This window comes from Equus przewalskii, chromosome 22 (assembly GCF_037783145.1).
Source record: "Equus przewalskii isolate Varuska chromosome 22, EquPr2, whole genome shotgun sequence".
NCBI lineage: Eukaryota > Metazoa > Chordata > Mammalia > Perissodactyla > Equidae > Equus > Equus przewalskii.
In genome coordinates this window covers 49151508-49171229 of record NC_091852.1, presented here as the reverse complement: position 1 = coordinate 49171229, position 19722 = coordinate 49151508, and the positions used below count along the sequence as shown (strand labels likewise).

At 46.0% G+C, this 19722-nt stretch overlaps 2 protein-coding genes across 5 annotated transcripts in view; one reads left to right on the top strand and one right to left on the bottom strand.

The window, feature by feature from the left end:
• SPTLC1 (serine palmitoyltransferase long chain base subunit 1) overlaps nt 1-5747 on the bottom strand; it is a 49383-nt gene extending 43636 nt beyond the window's left edge. The window contains exons 1-2 of one of the 2 annotated variants that reach the window (XM_070590360.1): nt 5590-5747; nt 2639-2746 (exon numbers count right to left, since the gene is read on the bottom strand). In XM_070590360.1, the coding sequence (XP_070446461.1) occupies nt 2639-2746; nt 5590-5646 (165 nt within the window). In that variant the 5' untranslated portion in view covers nt 5647-5747. Of the gene's footprint in view, nt 1-2638; nt 2747-5542 lie in introns of both variants that reach the window. The other variant, XM_070590361.1, reaches the window with a different exon arrangement.
• An 11304-nt stretch (nt 5748-17051) lies between these two features.
• LOC103554495 (serine/threonine-protein kinase MRCK alpha-like) overlaps nt 17052-19722 on the top strand; it is a 58656-nt gene continuing 55985 nt past the window's right edge. For 2 of the 3 annotated variants that reach the window (XM_070590359.1, XM_070590358.1), the window contains exon 1: nt 17147-17259. The gene's annotated coding sequence lies outside the window, so the exon portion shown is untranslated. Of the gene's footprint in view, nt 17260-19722 lie in introns of all 3 variants that reach the window. The other variant, XM_008525575.2, reaches the window with a different exon arrangement.

The following is a 19722-nucleotide window of genomic DNA, read 5'->3' as shown; positions in this document are numbered from 1 at the left end:
TCAGCCCCTGTTCCATGATATTACAGATAGCCAGACCCTAAGTCCTTACAGATGCCAGTCATGGGAAGGGATCATCTAGACCACAAAGCACTGTTTCCCACGAGCCATTGGCAGGGATTCAGAAGTAGCTGAAATATAGAAAAAGACTCTCTTATAATTATTATTATAATAGGACTTAGTTGCTTGGAAATTTCTCATAAAAAGCCACTCTATCTCTTTTGTCCGTTACTTCATGCATGACAACTACCTTGACTATTTGAGTTTCTTATCCTTTCTTGAATCAGAAAAAAAGGTAATCTGGAAAATGTAGTCTGGATGTACAAGATAACACGAAGTACCTAAATTAACATAACAGTCACAGCCATTCTTGCCTTACAGACACGCCCACTCTCAATGGTTCTGTTCTCATACTTCTGTCACATGCTTCTGGGCATTTTTCTCCTGAGAGCTAACTCCAGGGCAGGGCCAAGAGCCCGATTCACCTGCTTCACCTGATGCTGAGGCACTCAAAAACACTGGCTGAACAAATCAACCAATAAATTCCTCATCTGTTTCTGCCACTGACCGCATGGGAGAGAACTGCAGCCCACACAAGCCTGGGGTATGGGTCCAGCAGACCATCCACTTGCTACCATGGAGAGAGACATTAGAATCAACTCAAGATCCCTTGGTATTCAAGAGCCTCTGCAGATTTATAAAACTGAGAAGGGCATTTCGACTACGTTGCCATAAGTGAAGCTTTAAAAACACTCACAGTTTTTTTCTTCCTTCCACAGCTTTCAGGGTAAGATGTCACTGACGACTGAATCCTGCTTTAGCTAAGTTTTGCTTTCGAGGATTATTCTAAAATTATTTTCAGTATCATTCTTTTTAAAAATGTATATATGTGTGCATTCTTTAGACACTTCTGCTTCCTAAAGCTCGCCCAGCATGCCTTGAGCTAAGTCCCATAGAGAACACGTCACAATTCAGTCTAGGTGGGGAGGTGGGGAGTAGCGGGGTGAGGAGGATTGCTTCCAACTCTAATTGAAATGTTTAAATTAAAACTAAGAATATTAGGATTGATCAGCTCTTACAAATCTGGGCTAGAAATCTGTTTCATGGCCACATAATCATTCACAAGGAGTTCCTAAATACCAAGGGAAAAAAGGAGAGACAGGATTTCTGACCTAGATGGCCCAGTCTTACTGTAATGCTATTGAAAGACTGCTCCATGGCAGCCTAATGCCACAAGGTATTCACAAAAAAGGAAGGGAGGAACTGTGGTGAAGTTTAGGGCATCCCTTCAAAGAGAGGTTCAAATATCCACTGCCATATTAAAGGTCATAAGAAATTATGCAGGGCCCAGCCCCGTGGCTGAGTGGTTAAGTTCAGGCACTTGCTTTGAAGGCCCGGGGTTCTGCCAGTTCAGATCGTGGGTGGGGACATGGCACCTGGGCACAGACCTAGCACCACTCGTCAGGCCATGCTGAGGCGGTGTCCCACATAGCAGAACTAGAAGGACCTACAACTAGAATATACAACTAGGTATGGGGGGCGCTTCAGGGAGAAGAAGTTGGGGGGAAAAAAGGAAGACTAACAACAGATGTTAGCTCGGGTGCCAATCTTTAAGAAAAAAAAGAAATCACGTGATGAGACAATCTTTACTCTGCTTTACCCAGATTTCCAAAACTTATTTGCCCTAAGAACCATTTGCTGCATGTCCCCTAGGGCACACTGCCTGACTGTCTCATGATTAATATTGATGATCAGGACAGCAGTAGCCAGTCAGCAAAAACAGGGAAGCAATCGCCACGTTGCTGTGGTAATTCCACTCCACTCGAACTTTCTCCTGTGAATGCTCCAGCAAGTAAAGCCCAGAGCTTCATCTCTGTGCTGTACTCAATGCTGCCTTGTGAACCAAAATTTTTAGAGATTTTTGTGGGAAAACATCTCTCCCAGACCCTGTCTCCCTGAGCATTCTGGCACAAGGCTCTAGGGGCTGCACAGGGAAAGGATCCAAGTGACAGAAACCATGCTGCAGCCAAAACTGCTCTTTCCCCTCACACTGGGGCCCAGCTCCCCAGTGCTGCAACCTGAGCGAAGGGTAAGCTGCCGTCCCTCAAGCCCCTGCGTCCCTGTACTAATGGACTGCAAGTGGGCCTCAGCACAGACCCGCCAGACACTTTTGCTCCCTAAGGTTCGTCCCACTTGGCCTTCAGCTGGGCCCTCAGAACACAGTATAATTCAATTTGGGGTGGGGCGGGATTCTTTCCAACTCCGAATTTCCTTTATGAAGACCACAGGGAGCACTTTCACTTAGGTTTCAGAAATGGTGGTGCTTTTCCTGAGCAACTCATGCAATCTTGCAAATGAACATTCGAAATGCAGCAGCTGCCCATGCTGCCCTTCCACCATCTATTCACCAGACTGCTGTTCACCCCTAGCAAGGCACAGAGCCCGGTAACACAGTACTCTTCAGGGTACTGACTTCATCCCTGGCATCCCATGCTTTGTCTACCCTGATACTTCATTCCCCCTGATTTCCCTACCTTACAGAAAACATTTTAACATATATAGTTGAGGGGCCACAAATCCTTTTTGGAAAGACGCAGTAACTATAATCATATACTGAATAATAAAACAGATTTAATCTTACCTTGACTGTAAGATCAGATCGTTCCTGTAATTTGTAAGTTTTAGAGAAAAGAAGTCTGATTATCCAGAGTATCAGAATTCCTTCCAAAATAAGATGGTAAGCAGGAGCCTATGAGTGAAATACAAAAAAGAAATGAAATAAACCCTTCTAAAACCTGCACATAACATGTGATGCACCCGCATATACTGCCTCCCATGACCTTTAAACTATTACTTCTTAAAATTTACTTTCAAAGTTCCTTTCATTTCTACGCATTCCTTTTCCCATTTCTAACACTAGGCAATTTCTCCTACACATGGAAAACCTCTAATACTCTATCTTTAAAACTGCAAAATTTTTAAAGGAAAAAAATTAATTTTTAAAATAAAATCTGACACAGAATCCCAATATGTCAAACAACATCAACGATCAGATCCTCCAGGTCATTTAAATTTTTACTGGTGGGAAATGACCGTAACAAACATTTCACAGCTTCACAAGCCTTCTGCCACCCCCATCTACCACGGATGACTTAAGACAGCTACTTGGAAACCAGTTTCCACAATTCTTAAAGAATTTTCCACATCTTAGTATATTTTCTGTACCCCTTTCAAGCCTCTTTAAATCTTTCTTGGAACATGGCAGAGAGAAAAAAAGACTTTATAAATGCTTAAAGGAATAGCAGATATTTTTCTACTGTAGTTCCCCAAAAGTATGTAGTGTTTTCCACGTCAACAGCCATAAAGACGCCATAATGAAACATCCACGTCAGGTCTTCTTTTCAACTCTATGTTTCTAGGATAAAGGCCAGGTTAACTTTTATGTTTTATGCAACTAGACACACTAAGTGCATGTGGAAGATTCCAGATATCAACTAAACCTCAGTCAGTTACAGGGTGCTCTATTCTAATTGGTTGTCACTGGAAAATCATTTAAAAGAGGTATTTAGGGGCCAGCCCTGTGGCCGAGTGGTTAAGTTTGTGCACTCTGCTTCAGCGGCCCAGGGTTTCACCAGTTTGGATCCTGGGTGCAGACATGGCACCACTCATCAAGCCATGCTGAGGCAGCATCCCACATGCCACAACTAGAAGGACCTACAACTAGAATATACAACTATGTACTGGGGGGCTTGGGCGAGAAAAACAAGAAAAGAAGATTGGCAACAGATATTAGCTCAGGGCCAATCTTTATAAATAAACAAATAAATAAATGAGACATTTAGAAACAAACAAATTATTTTCAAACATTAGACAGAAAGAAAGCAAGGATGATTCACAACAGTTAAAAAAAACTGCAGCATGTGGAGACAGGAAAACTGCTGACACATTCATATGTAAACTTCCAGGTCAATGTACAAATAACTTTCAAACTACACACATACGTTACATACACACACGGTTATTTCTTTTTTGAGTACACTATACAAGACTCCTCAAGTTCTACATACCCAGTGCATAGAAACTGGGATCGAGAACAGAAATCTTTAAGATGATTTTTTAAAATTGCTGATCCCCCTTGAATATAATTCATTTAAGAACAAGGGCTCTAGTCTAAATATCCTTTTGGTTTTCTCAGTAATTGGATTCTAGCAGACAAACATCTGCCCAAGGCACCAGTTAACCACCCCACTCTATAAAGAAATCATCCTAAGAAAAATTGAGGTACTGTCTAGTGAATTAACAAAAATCACAAATGCGTCTTCTTTTCCTGGAAATGTTACACCCAGGACGACTTCTCCCAAAACTCACTCTCAGTCAATTATGCAGTCTTCAAAAGGGCAACAACAACGTATCACAGAAAATTATTCATTTCTAAAAACAATCATTCAATTTTAGTGGCTCTTATCTTAGTTACTATAATTCAGCTAATGTTGGACATCGCTTATGTCACCTCTGCTCAGTCACCTGTTGTTCAGGAAGTTCTGACAAGTCTTGAAATGGAGGACACCATCACCACCCCTGCCAGTAAGCAGGAATGGTAAGTTTAAATGAAATTATCAAAAGAAGACCAAGATTCACTTAAATGAATGTGAGTTCTCTAAGCACAGGGCCTGCCTCTTGCCTGTTCACTGCACTATTCCCAGTCTAGATCCGTGCTGTCCGATGCCAGAGCCACTAGTCACCATGTAACTAAATATACATCTAAGTGAAATGATATGAAAACTTAGTCCCTCGGTTGCACCTACACACATTTCAAGTGCCTAACAGCCACATGTGGCTACTGTGTTGAATAGCTCAGAGAACACGCAGAAAGTTCTACTGGACAGCACAGCGAAGCTCAGGAAATACATGTCAAATGAATGAACATTCTCTGAGGCTGAGATTCTGATTTCATTATTATCTAACATACCTGAAATAACCAGCCTTTCAAAAACTTCTTAACTACTCTTCCTTTAAAAATCTACTCAAACATCTGTATCTTGACAAGACAGAAAACGGAACATATGCGGAAGAAAGACAAACTATTTCATATTCCTAAATTCTAAATCATTGGGCTTCTTTTCTAACCCCACTCTCCGACAAAAACGGACAAACTCCAACTTATTACAATTCCTTCCCCTATTACCTGCTCCACAGTTCCAAGCACCTGACTCCCCTAGGACCTCCCCAAACTGAGACCTCCCACTCTATTTTCACCACCTCATTCCACCATCCGTCCCAACTCCGGTTTCTGAGGACCAGCCTCTCTCCCGCGCCCCCTCCCACGCGCTCCCTGCCTGCGCCCCGACAGGACCCAGAGCGGGCTCCGCGCCGGCCAGCGATCAAATCGAGACCCTCGGGGCCGGCTCCCGCCCGTCCCTCCCTACCCTCCGTCGCCGGGACGGTGTTCGCCCCCGAGCCCTTCCAGCGAGGACAGCCGAGGGTGCGGGTGTGACCGACCGAGCCCCCCAGGCCTCCGACCACAAATCCACACGAGCCGTCCCACCTGCCCAGGGTCGGGTGCGGTGTGGGCCCTCGGGCCGCTGAGCTCACCTCGTAGAGCGCCTGTACCATCTCCACAAGCACCCACTGCTCCGCGGCGGTCGCCATAGTCAGCCGCTGGCGCTTCCTTCCGGAAGGCGGGCCGCAAGCACGTCAAGCGGTGCGCGGCGCGGCCTAGTGACGTCTTCACCCCTAGGGGGAGGGGCGGCCGGGCGTTAGGCACCGCCTACTGGCGCTTGCGCACTGGGCGGGAAGCGGGAGGCCTGGGGCTCTATCGTGGAGGCTGTTTTTAGCTTGGGGTCCGTTTTGGTTTCGGGCAGAGACGGGAAACAGCAGGCTGGATCCCCTGGCAGGAGTTCCCACAGGGCGTTGACGTGCTGGGCTCTCGAGATGGAGGGATTAATAATGAATGGCTCTTGCCCTCGCCGGGTAGTTGGGTGCAAGTAGTGTTATAACTTAATCACAAACATAGTCTTTACTTTTAAACTACGTAAGTAATCCAGGAACGGATCATCATAAAAATACAGAAATATAAAGAAAAATAGCCAACTCTTACAGCTGTAGCGCTTATACGTGTTAGGCATAGTTTCAGGCTTTTCAGGTCAGAGCAGTTTGGTGTGCTACCTTCTAGGGCCTTCGGAGGCATAAGCAAACGTGGTGTGCACACACGCTTATTTGGATTGGGTTTCTTAAATATAGCTGGGATCATAAGGACAATATTATTTCACAAGTTGCTTTTTTCTGTTATTTTTTTCTTGTTTTTTTTTTTTTTGGTCTATAAATCTTGTATTTTTAATGGCTGTAGAGGACTATATCTTGGAATAATTTGTTATATATATTTCTCATTCGATTTTATTTAAACATCCTCCTGTTGGTGAACATTTAGGTTTTTTCCACTTTTTCCCCCGTTACAATGCTGCAGTAAATCCATGTGCATGTATCATTCTGTGCTTGTCAAAGTGTTTCTTAGGAAGTTTCCTCAAAGTGGAATTTTAATTAGAGAGTATGAACATTATTAATTTTAATAAATACTGCCATACTGCTCTCCAGAATGGCTCAATCAATTTAAAATGTTTGAAAGTGTATCCACACTCTAGCCCGTGATGGATGTTATCAGTCTCTCTAAAATTTTTGCCAATTTAATGGAGATAAAATGATACCTCACTGAGTTTTATTTTCCATGCTGCTGGTTGTTCATGGGTTGGGCAACTTCCACGAGTCGACATTTCTCTTCATTTACTTATCCAACCGATGTTTACTGAGTATCCACAATGATCGTGAGGACAAAGAAGTGAAAAAAACAGTCAAAAATCTCTTCCTTCCTGGAGTTTATATTCTCCTAAGGGAACTAGAGAGAAGCAAGATGGAGAAGTAGAATATATAGTACCTTACATCATGGGAAATGCTAGAGAGAAAAAAATAAAGCAGGGAAGGGGGATATAAATTGTTGGAGGGGGAAAATTTTAGATAGCATACCAGGGAAGCCTTACTGGGAAGCCGACTTTTGACTTAAATATTAGTTAGAATTGAGGGAGGTAGCCATGCAGATAGCTAATCAATATCTTTGTCGTTTTGCACTGCATACTACAAGGATTTCTCAGCTTCTATGAACTTTGCAGATAGAGGAACTAGCAGGTGCAAAGGCCCTGAGGTTTGAACATTTGCAGAATGTCCAAGGCAGAACGAGGAGGCCCACGTGGCTGGACGTGAGTGAACCAAAAGGAGTGGAGTAGGAGGTAAGGGTAGGAATGAGGAGGGATCCGGGTCTTATGGGGTGTGAGCATCACTCAGGATCTGCCCTTTCCCAGATGACATGAGGGCTGTGGGAGGATTCTGAACAGAGGAGTGACATGCTCTGACTTGCATTTGCCTGGATTGCTCTGCCTGCTGTGTTGAGAATTGACTGATCGCATCAAGGTTAGAAACAGTGGATCAGTCAGGGTCAAACCAGGAAAAATAAGCCACTTCAGTTTTGAGAAAGCAAACCTGACACCTTGCTCTGGGCCAAGTCCTGCTGCACGTCAGGTCTGTCCTGCCTCCAGTTCTTTAGGCAACTTTACTGGTAGTTGCCACCTGAGCAAGCCGCTCTGCTCAGGCACAAGCCGACAGCACCTCCCTCAGCGCATCTTGCATCTCTTCCTTTCTGACCTGGGGCCAATGTGTGGACTTGTCTAGAAGCAGTCCGGCATTTTTGTCCGGATGCAACCAGGACGCACCAGGGAGCTGGCACTCTCTGGGGCCCCCCACTCCTCTCTTCCAACTTAACAAATAAACAAAAGCAAACAAACCCTTGTTCTGGCTTTCTTTCCTTTCCTCTCTCACACTCTCTGTCCCCGCTCCTCTACTCTGAGAGCTTGTTCCCAAACCTTGCTGGGGGCACCCCCTTGTCTGAGACTGTGTTTTCTGGGGGGAAACCATTCAATCAAGAAAAGCCTTGCATTTCAGGAGAAACCACAAAACAAACATGCAAACAAGAAACAGGAACACTTGTCTCTTCTTACGATGATCAAGCCTAGCGCTGGTACACGGCCCTGTTTCCTGCACGCTCTAATCCCTAGAGGATAGCCACTTTATTTCTGACTTAACGACCAACACAGATATAATCACCATGTGAGGAAACTGCTGTTTTCCACCAAAGAGAATGAGAAACAAATTGAGTAACTCCTCTGTCTCTTCTTTTCAATAACACTATCAACTTTAACCCAAGAGCCAGCTCTTGAGAGCCGGACTCCCTAGCAATTGCAGGGTTTTGTTTGTTTTCTTTTCAACAGTATTTAAAGCAGAGGGATTTTAACAGAGGCAATGGAAGAAGCCAAAAAGAGGTAGAAAAAAAAAAAAAGGGGAGGGCAGCCCAGAGATCCTCACAGCAGGAAGCCAAGAAAGGGGAGGGAGGCAGGCACGATGCTGAGCAGAGCGGAGTGGAGGTGGGGAAAGGATGAGGGTGACTCTGAGGACAGTGGGCCCAGGCCCAGTGTGAGCAGGGAGACTGGTTAAGATCCCCTTACAGGGGCCGCCCCGAGGCCCAGCAGTTAAGTTCGTGTGCTCTGCTTCTGCGTCCCGGGGTTTCACTGGTTTCGATCCTGGGTGCGGATATGGCACCGCTCATCAGGCCACGCTGAGGCGGCGTCCAACATAGCACAACCAGGGGCATTCACAACTAGAATAGACAACTATGTAGCTGGGGGCTTTGGGGAGAAGACGAAAAGAGAAAAAAAGAAGATTGGCAACAGATTTTAGCTCAGGTGCACATCTTTAAAGAAAAAAAAGACACCCCCCCCCCCCCTTACATCAACCCAGGTGATTTGTAGGGGTGCAGGCACGGGAGGCTGTAGGGAAATGGTGGCGTGCTGAAGGCTTACTTTGAAATTAAGAGCAAGATTCGCTGATGGACCAGACGAAGGGAGTGAGGAAAAGACAGGAGTCGAGTCCGGAGGAATGAGAAGAATGGCATTGCCAATGACTGAGGCGAGGAAGGAGGCAGGAGGAGCAGGTTTGGGGAGAAATATCAGGTGCTGGGTATGGGATATCTGGGAGTCTGCCAGGGAGATGCCAAGTACCCACTTGCATGAACAGGTTTGGAGAGGAGGGGAGGGATCCGGACCGAAGATGTAAATCTGGGAGTTGTCGTCAGACAGACTGTGCGGTATTTAAACACACTCGATGAGATGCCTAAGGGAGGAATGGAAAAGGAAGAGGCTCAGGGCGGAGCCGCAGGGCCGAGCCAGACAAAGGGCGTGAATGGAGCATCAGGAAGTTCAGAGGAAAACGCAGAGAGCAGAACGTGGTGTCCTGGAAGCCAAAGCAGAAAGTGGTTCAGGGATGAGAGAGTGGCCATCTGTGCAACTGCTGCTGAAAGGCCAAGTAAGAGAGACAAAGAAATGCCCACGGCTCTTGCCATCTAATGATGAAACACTCTGAAAGAACTCAACCAAGAAATGGGCTAAAACTGTGCTGAGGAGACAGGACTTGGTGAAGTGAGTGTGAGGGGCAATGTAAGACACCTGAACCTTCATCCTCCGTAGTAAATTGTTAATGAAACATGGGAAATGAAAACGTCATAAACAGAATAGTATGCTGTTTAAAAATGTGAGGACATTTTCAGAAGAAGTGACTAAAAGAAGTGGTTGCCTTGGGGAAATGGGAATCTGGGGTGGAGAAGCGTGAGCCAGGACTAATGTTTTTTTATTATAAACCTCGTGCTTTTATTTGAATTCTTAAGCTATAATATATGTAATTCTAGGAGAAAAATTAAAATTAAACCAAAATTGTATCTTTAATTGTCCTTTACAATATTCTCCCTAACATGTTTAGCATTACGTGTAAGTCACTGTCGTTAGTGATTTACGTGTATTAAACAGTGGACTAATATCTTACTGTGGATGTGGAATGATTTCTGTTTGGACCCAAAATCAAATAGATTCGTTAACATAATAAAATTAACTCTGGAAATCCCTTAAATCTCCATTTCTCTACAGTATATCAAACGTGGTTTGCATACACACCCTTGAATCCATTCCTGCAACTCTTCCTTAGATAAAGTTTCTGAAGGCTTCTCAATTCATTATTATTTTTGTTTATTGTAGGGGAATAAAGTTGAGTTACTCAGACTGCTAAGTGCATAATACTTACAGTCTATTGACTCATCCATCTGTTCACTTCCCCCTTTTGTCCCAGGTCCCCCCTCCCACTCCCAGCCCATGTCCTTCTGGACACCCACTCTAATGTCTTGAAGTACACTTGCAGCCTTGCAAAATATGCAGTGACAATCATTGTTCAAATCATTCATGAAAAATTGAAAAAGTGAGGTTCAGGTCATTGCTGGATAGCTGTGGTCCTATGGCTCAGCAAAGCCACCAAAGACTCTAGTTCTTCTGAGATCTTTGCTTCGCTACCCAGAGTATTAATTCTTTTTAAGATCAATATCAAGATCATTTTAAGACCAGTTCCCCTCACTGGCTGTAAGACAGCAGCCAATGGTAAGTAGTTCTGCGTGACTCCATGTTCATGTCCAGGTGAAGAGAGAGACTGGTTTCCTGAAGGTTTTTTTTTCCCTGAGCTAACATCTGCGCCAGTCTTCCTCTCTCTCATGTGTGGGTTGCTGCCACAGCATGGCCACCAATGAGTGGTGTAGGTCCAGATCCAGGAACTGAACCCAGGCCGCTGAATTGGAGCATGCTGAACTTAACCACTAGGCTACAGGGCTGGCCGCAAGGTGTTTTTCTTAAGAGTAAGAAACCAACTTTCTCAGAAACCCTCAGAGCTCTGCTCAAGTCTCCTTGGCCCAAATTGGCTTGGATCTGTCCACTGCTGAATCATTTGGCATAAAGGAGAGAAGGGGTGACTCATTGCTACACAATGAGTGGGAGGGGACGGCGACTGGGAGTCAGTCACAACCTTCTAAAGCTACCTCACTGGTCTCCTCATTTTATCTTGCTTTCCTCCAATCCATTCAACACCGCAACCATCTGACTATGTCATTCATCACCTAAACTCCCTCAGTGGTGTGGTAGCTGGTCTTCAAAGATGGCCCTGCCACTGAATTACACCTCCCGGTATTCTCACCTTGAATCTGGGTTGGCTCCGTGATTTGCTTTTGACCAATGATGGCTTGTGCCTTCTGAAGATGGGTCATCAAAAACTTTGCTGTTTCTGCTTGAGCCTCTAGGAATACTCTTTTAGGGAATACTCTCTCTAGGAAACCATCCACCATACTGTGAGACACCAAAGCCACATGAAGTGGCCATGTGTAGGCACAACGGCTGACAGCCACAGCTGAGCTCCTAGACAACAGCCATGTGAGTGGGTCACCTTGGGCATCCAGCCCAGTCGGGCCTTCAGATGACTGCAGCTCCAGCTTCCCTATGACCACAACCGCCCCTGAGACCTCGAGTGAGAACTGCCCAGCTGGGCGCAGTCAACCTGCAGAGCTGTGAGAGAGAAGAATAATAAATAGGTGTTTTAGCCGTTAAATTCTAGAATGGTTTGTGGTTTAGCAATACATAACTGAAACCAATGCCTTCCCATAGAATATCAGTTTAGGTTGCCTTTGGCTGTGAGTGACAGGGTCCCTGGCCAGCGATGACTTGGACAAAGGCCTTTGAGGACCCCACGTACCAAGAAGCCTGGGGAGGCAGTTCCAGGATTCGTTCAGGGGCTCAGCAATGTCAAGGACCCAAACTCTTTCTCTGTTTCCTCCTGCCATCCTCAGCACGGTGACTTTGTGTCATTGGGATTGCCACCAACTCCAGATGGCCACAGTGCCACACAATCACATGCAGTTAGGACTAGAGGAGCAGGGCAGAAAGGACCTCTCCTCTTGAGCTCTGAGGCTTTGTCTGGAAACCTGATTTTTCCCAAGAGCCCTCCAGCATTCTTCCATTTACACTTGAGTAGGGGGAACTGCCGGCATGCCCACCCCTGACCAGTCACTGGGAAAGAGAGGATAGAATTAGCAACCAATTTTGACTCATCTTCTGGGGCTGAGGGCTCGACCTACCCTCCCTGAGATCAAGGGGTCTCTGCCTGAATAAAATGGGGTTCTGTTTTCAGGAAAGAGGAGTGGCATTGGATAGGTCACAGTGCCTGCCACACCATTAGAGAAAGTCCAGTCCTTAACCATCCCTTGTTCTGGCCCCATCCCCACTTAGCGTTTCCCTTCTTCCTGTCTGCACACCTTGGCACCTGTACCGGGAACACACACTCTGTTCCTAGAATGCTTTCTTCTCCCAGCCGAGAGACACGTGTCCTTAGATCTCAGCACAAACACCACTTTCTCAGGAAGCCCCCGTCTCAAGTTCTCAGCTCTCTTGGACCCTGCAATTCTTGGCTTCATGTAATAAACCTGAACGCACAATTGTGATGTATGTATTACCACCTGCCTTCCCCACAGACCAAAGAGAGAAGCTGGGACAATACTTCTGTTGCCATGTTCGCAAGTATCTAGTAGATATTCAATAAGTAATTACCAAATGTATGAAAAACCATATTTTGCTCCCTCCACTTCACCCACACCTCACTATGCTGGTGTTGTATAAATGCCAGAGTCATTTTAAAGTGCTCTCAACTTTTTCTTCCTTTGCTGGGAAAGATTCGCCCTGAGCTAACATCTGTTGCCAATGTTCCTCTCTCTCTTTTTTTTCTCCCTCCCCAACGTCCTAGTACATAGTTGCATATTCTAGTTGTAATCCATCTAGTTCTTCTATGGGAGCCACCACCCCAGCGTGGCAACTGACAGACGAGTGGTATGGTTCTGCCCCCAGGAACCGGGCCCCGTCCGCCGAAGTGGAGTGCACTGAGCTTTAACCACTAGGCCACCGGGGCTGGCTCAGCACTGGAGTCATTTTTAAAACCTATTCTGCATCCTAAATGCTGAAAAGCTTCAAGAGGGTGGTCTTAGATTGTCCATACAATAAGCTCCATTTTGCTTAAACAGGACCTTATTTTATGCTTTATGAAATTTTTAGGTTTCAGTTCAGGATACCAGAAATAAGCAACTTATAATGATACAAAATCTTATTCATCTTTCAAGTCTTGGATAACCATGTTATACATTTTTTAAAAAGTGCAGATTAGCATGATTAGAAGAGTCCCGTTTAAGAAGGACTAAGCTGATTGTTCTGGAAACTAATGTATTTTCTTAATAAACCCACGCTGCGGTGCTCAGGGGTGACCCTGTGACCGGATTTCTGGGGGAGCTAACTCTTTGTATTGGAGGAAGTCTCGAAACCGGGCAAACTTCCATGCCAATATTCTACAGATAGATGTTAAGAATACTATTTCCACACTTTGTTATAATGAAGGGGAAGTGCTGTCCTAAGTTATGGTTTGTGCTTACAAACATCCCTCCTGCCCATACCAGCTCTGTGACCTTAAGCATGTTGCTTAAACTCTCTGTGCCCCAGTTTCCTCAGTTGTGAAATGGCGATGAGACTGCTGTGAGAATTAGGCAAGTCAGTCCACGCCCAGTGCCTAGAACAGGGGCTGGCCCTGGTAAGCGCCAGTGTGCAGCGCAGAGTCAGGATCTCAACGCGGCATCACCCAAAGCATGAGTTTTGAAGGTTTGAACCCCTGCTCCACCACTCGACCAGCTCAGGACCCTTGGTGAAATAGTAACCGCTCTGAACCTCTGTATTCTCATCTGTGTAATGGGGTCATTAACACCCACCTCATGAAACGAGGGCTAAATTAACGCAAGCTGTGACTGCTCTCACCTGACACCTCAGCCGCCAAGAAGCCATCACTCCCACATGGCAGGACAGAGCACCTGGGCCTGCAGGGCACTCAGAAGCCATTGAGTTCAAGTTCAGTCATTTTTCAAAGGAAACAGTTCAGGGCCGGAAGGAGAGGGGACACAGTGACTTGTTCACAGTCACCCAGCTAGTTAGAGACAGAGACACCACTGTGCGTCTCTGAGTTTTATGATGATATATTTTGTTTTAGCATATTTACATTGTGTTATAATGCAACAGCCTTTTATTCCAGGAGTTGCGAACACTTCTGTGGTCCTCTGCTACCCAGCGAGGGCCAGAGAAGCAGAGGTGAGTCAGCTGCGTGAGCCAGTACCTCCAACCCTTCACGGACTTTCGGAAGCCCTGTCACCCACGGTGAGTTTTCTCTGGTCCTCTAAAGAGGAGGAGCCAATGGACTGGGGCAGCTCTGGAGACTCTGGTCCTGAGGCCACCTCAAGGCTCCCAGGGCCAGAAGTCCTGGGTCCTTAGCAAATCTCTATCTCTGTTCCCTGTGATGGGCAGAATACAAACATTCTTTCAAATGACTATATTGGTTTTTAAGGAGAATCAGCCTTCATTTTTTTTTTTGAGGAAGATTAGCCCTGAGCTAACATCTGCTGCCAATCATCCTGTTTTTGCTGAGGAAGACTGGCCCTGAGCTAACATCCGTGCCCATCTTCTTCTACTTTATATGTGGGACACCTACCACAGCATGGCTTGCCAAGTGGTGCCATGTCCGCACCCTGGATCCTAATAGGCAAACCTGGCCGAAGCAGAAAGTGCGAACTTAACTGCTGTGCCACTGGGCCGGCCCCCAGAATCAGTTTTCTTTTAGTCAGTGATCTTTAATACTACTATTAAAGAGAATATCTATGAAAAGCTCAAGTTCTACTGTATCAGACAAACATTTGGGATATTGTGACCAGTGCGACCCCAGAGCGAGCCAGCCGTGTCTGACCTGGACGCGGGGCTGCTGCGGGACTCACCCCAGGAACACTCATGGGATTTCGTCTCCCAGACGAAGCGCTGCGCAGGGCACTTGCTCCTGAGTCAGGCCGGGCAGAGGGCCCAGCGCTGGCCTGGAATCGGCCCAGATCCGCCCTGGGTTCTGGTGCTGAACCTCCCTCCGCCGGCTGCAAAGAACAGAATTTTACCTGCTTCTCCAGCGTGAACACCTCTTTATTCTTTCAAAGGAAACAAAGTTTAATGAAAATCTAATCTACAAAACAAAATTAAGAAATCTAATTTCCTAGGGAAGGAGAAAAGACTGCAGAGTTCACGTGAGGTCTAATGCGTCCAATTTAACAAAGAAAGTGCCTGCAGGAAACTTTAAAAATGAATTTGAACTGCTAGAATGAAGGCATGTAAGAGAAAAAGCCCTGTGGATTGTGCCCGTTGTCCTCGGGCATGGCGTCCTTGTTCTGGGCGTGGGAGGTGGGCTGTTTTCACGCAGAGCCCCAGGCAAACTTCGGGTTTCAACTCTGCTGGTCACAGGGACAGGTCAGTGAACTTCAAAGCGCCAGGGGCCTGGGGCCTGCACAGAAGTTCGTGCTATTTCACAGGTGAGCCCTGAGACCCCACGAGTTCTGTGCTCAGTGTCAGGGAGAGCAGGAGGGGGCGCCCCACATCCCCCCTTCCCAGCTGTGTGAACTGGGTGAGCTTTTAAAGCCTGTGGGCCTTGCTTCCTCACCTGTCAGGGGTGCGGGTAGAAGTCGCCTCCTGGGTTGACTGGGGGTAAACCAGACGGGCACCCACTCACCGCTCAGAACCACGCCAGACACGCAGCCAGCACTCACTGGCCCTTTCCTCGGATGATGTCCAAAAGAAACCCTGATGTTTTAAAATGAGAACTGTCTACAAAAAAACTGACATTTTTACTTTTACTTTGTTTCCTGTTCTATATTCTTTTCAACAGTCACAGCAGTCTTCATTTCTGAGTCCCTGTCATGTTTTAGGCATCGATGCTGGGAGTTCTTACATAGCTTATCTTCGTGACCCCTCATAACAACCTCAACAGTAACAGCAGAGACCTTTACAGGTCACATAGGCTTTCAGCCAAAAAAAGTCGAATTGAGAGCTTGTGTGGCCAGGGAAAACCTTCTGGAGTAGACAAGACTGAAGCTGGGCCCTGTAAGGAGGCAGAGCGTGAACTGAGAGGGGGTGAGTAGGGGCTTGGGGATGAGGTTTTCAGAGGATGGGGAAAGCATGGGCAGAGACACAGGGCAGGGATGGGGCACTTTCCACCCCGCAGTCATGACTTTCCCTGAGGACAAGGAGGAAGAGAAGTCAGGGCTACTCAGATCCCACCAGGTGGTCACGGGTTGCCCAAGAGTCCCCTCTTCCTGCTCCACTGGTGGAGACCGGTGACTTGCATCTGTCATTCAGGAAGCAGCTTTCAGATGCTTTCAGCATTTCCATTTCAAAATGACTCAATCACCTACCGCAGAATGCTTACTGGTTTTATCCATTGGAGTGAAATACACACGATATCTGTATATTCACGTATCTACACACCCCTGCATATATACATATATACACACATTTGTGTGTGTTTGAATTGATGTGCTACTAGGCACCACTACGAATACCTCAGAGCAAGGAGATATCCTGACATAAGGAGGTTTTGCTTTAGTATCTTTCTCTCGCCCTGCCTCCCCTCCTCCTTTCTTCTCTGTCCTTTTCCATCTATTACATTTCTTTGTTAGACTAAGACCCTGAAACAAAGTAATGGTGTCAGTTCTCCCTGTTAGACAGTCAAGGAGCCTGGGGCTGGGGATCTTGCTTGGATTCCAGGTGTGATGTGAGCACGGAATTAGAAAAAAGAATTTAAGTTGGATTCTTTTAGGAGGGTGGCAGGCCCCCATCTGGGAGCTGGAGCTGGAACCGGAGGCCACAGTCCCCAGAGCAGGAGAAGCCCGGCTGGATGGGTCTGGCCTTCAGTCCTAGCTTTTAGGCTCTCAGCACATTTTTAAAAATCCCTCTGCTTTTTCGCTTTTCTCATCTGTACCATGGGAATGGGAATGCCCTCTTGGGTTATCACGAAGATCAAATAGCTTAGTAAACGTGAAGCACCTAATGCAGTAACAGTAAGAACTGGCGTTGTTATCACTGGAAAATTCCAGTTTCACTGGGGACAGAAGGGCGGGGACCCTTTACCAGGATGTTGGAGGATGCGTCCAGAGCCAGTTCAGGGAGTGACCAGGTGACCCAACCGCATCCCTAGCTGAGAAGAGACTAGACATTTGTACTGGTGACTTCGTCTGGGTCATCTAGGATGAAGAAAGCATTCACAAACATGATGGGGGATAAGGCGAAAGGCCTCCAGGACAAGCTTCTGATTTCATCTCCTTTCTTCCTCCCACATCGGGAGCAGGGTTCAAAGGAAGCAGCCAGACACTTGCCGTAGTTCACTTTTCGGCACAGTGAACAAGTGTAACCCTTTGCTGACTGACCACCCTTCGGTGCTTGGAGCTCAGGTGCTTGGTGCCCTCAGGTGAGTCATTCCACCTTTCTTGACCTTGGTTCCTTTCCTAACCTGTACACCGAGGGGGTTTGCTCAGATTCCCTACCATTGACTCACCTTTGCGGCCTTTGACTCCCCAGATGAGCCTCGGGATTGGCTGACATGAATTGAATCTACCTGGGAGACAAGGTGGAGTCAGCCAAGTGTGAAATGAGTGGAGGGCAACATAAGAGCCCATCATGAGCTGCCACGTTGGTCCAATCAGTAGGGACTCAGAGAGGAGCTCAAAGAAGAGCTCGTGGAACAGGGCAATGCCAAGGGGAGCCCCGGGGGGCTCTAAACCCCTCATAATTCCTATAATTTTTCCCTACTCCTCAGCATTCCTTGATTTGGAAAGTTGGCTTGTTCTCCATCTTGTACAATGTACCCTCCAAATACAAGGTCCAGCCCCATCCCAAGAGGGTCGCCAAAGTCTCTCTTTCACCCAAAGTCTGGACTGAGCTGGAGTCAATTTGATTTTTTTTTTCCTTTTTCTCCCCAAAGCCCCCCAGTACATGGTTGTACATTCTTTGTTGTGGGTCCTTCTAGCTGTGGCACGTGGGACGCCACCTCAGCATGGCTTGATGAGCAGTGCCATGTCCGCGCCCAGGATTCGAACCAACGAAACACTGGGCCGCCTGCAGCAGAGGGTGCGAGCTCAACCACTCGGCCACGGGGCCAGCCCCCAATTTGATTTTTAATGTGAAACTCTATTGTGCTTTTTATCTGCAACCTCAAGCTCTCAAGCAGAATGAGTGGTTTTTATGTCACAGACTGGAGGAAAACAACAACCACTCTTTCTTCATTCCAAACATGAGGGTGTTCAGGTGTGTGGCAATGTTGGGCCTGGACCCAGAGTGCATCTGGTTGAGGTAGGAATTGGTGGAGGAGCCCGGGAAAGTAGGAGTGTCCTGTGTCTTCTTGAATATCTTGATTGGAATTAAGTGCTGGGTTTCTGGAGTCCAATCTTCAGGATCCACGAGGAGCAGGACGAGTTTGACAACATAACATCATGAGCTCCTTTGCTGCATTCTTTCGAGTTGGATTTCTCAACAGCAGGTTTACACAATAGCATTCAAGAGGCTTACAAGTCTACCCATTTTAACACTGTGTTCCCTTTTTATTCCTGGGATTCAATGTGGATTTAAATCCTGGAACTGAATTTCTAAGGAGAGTAAGTAGTTTTCCAATTCAAGCCATTGTTGTTGACACACGAGTTCTAAAACTTTCAGAATCCTGAGCAGGTGGTTAGAAATTTACTGAATAATGTATCTGAAACACTTCCTCACTCCCTTTGAGGAAAATCAGCAGCATAATCACCACAGAAATAACTGCAGAGCAATGTTATTCGTGTCTTTGTTACTCATGGTTATGTTTTCTTTTTAAACTAATAAACTATTTTTTAAAGCAGTGTTATGTTCATAGCAAAACTGAGCAGAAAGCACAGAAATTTCCCTTATATCCCCTGTCCCCACACAGGCACAGCCTCCCCCACTATCAAAATCCATTATCAACGTCCCCCACCAGAGCGGTATATTTACCACAACTGAGGAACATACACTGACTCGTCATAATCACCCGAAGACCATAGTTTACCTGAAATACTGTGCATCCCACGGGTTTGGACGAATGTATGATGACATGTTTCCACCACGGTAGCACTGTGTAGACCAGTTTCACCGCCCGAAAAATCCTCTGTGCTCCACCTGTGCATCGTCCTCACCTCCCCTGACAACCGCTGATCTTTCACTCTCTCCACAGTTTTGCCTTTTCCAGAATGACATAGAGTTGGAATCATACAGTATGTAGCCTTTACAGATTGATTTCTTTCACTTACTGATGTGTATTTAAGTTTCCTCCATGTCTTTCTGTGGCTTGCTAGCTCATTTCTTTTAGCCCTGAATGATATTCCATTGTCTGGATGTACCACGGTTTACTTATCCATTCACCTACTTGGTTGCTTTTAAGTTTTGGCAATTATGAATAAAGCCGCTATAAATATCTGTGTGCAGGTTTTTGTGTGGTCATAAACTTTCAATTTGTTTGGGTAAATATTAACGAGCACAGTCGTTGGATTGTGTGGGAAGAGTATGTTTAGTATATATACATACCTACATGAGCATACATAATTGAATACATTGTTGCCATTAGTATTTTGAACAAACTATTACCTGTTAGATCAATTAAGGAAAACAAAAGTTTTTATTTTACCTTCAACTTATTCATTCTCTGGTGCTCTTTACATAGATCTGAGTTTCTGATCTATATCATTTTCCTTTTCCCTGGACTTATCTAACATTTCTTACAAGGCAGGTCTACTTGCAACAAATTCCCTCAATTTTTGTTTGTTTGAGAAAGTCTTTATATCTCCTTCACTTTTGAAGGATGACTTCACGGGGTACAGAATGCCAGGCTGGTGGATTTTTTCTTTCAACACTTCAGACACTTCACTCC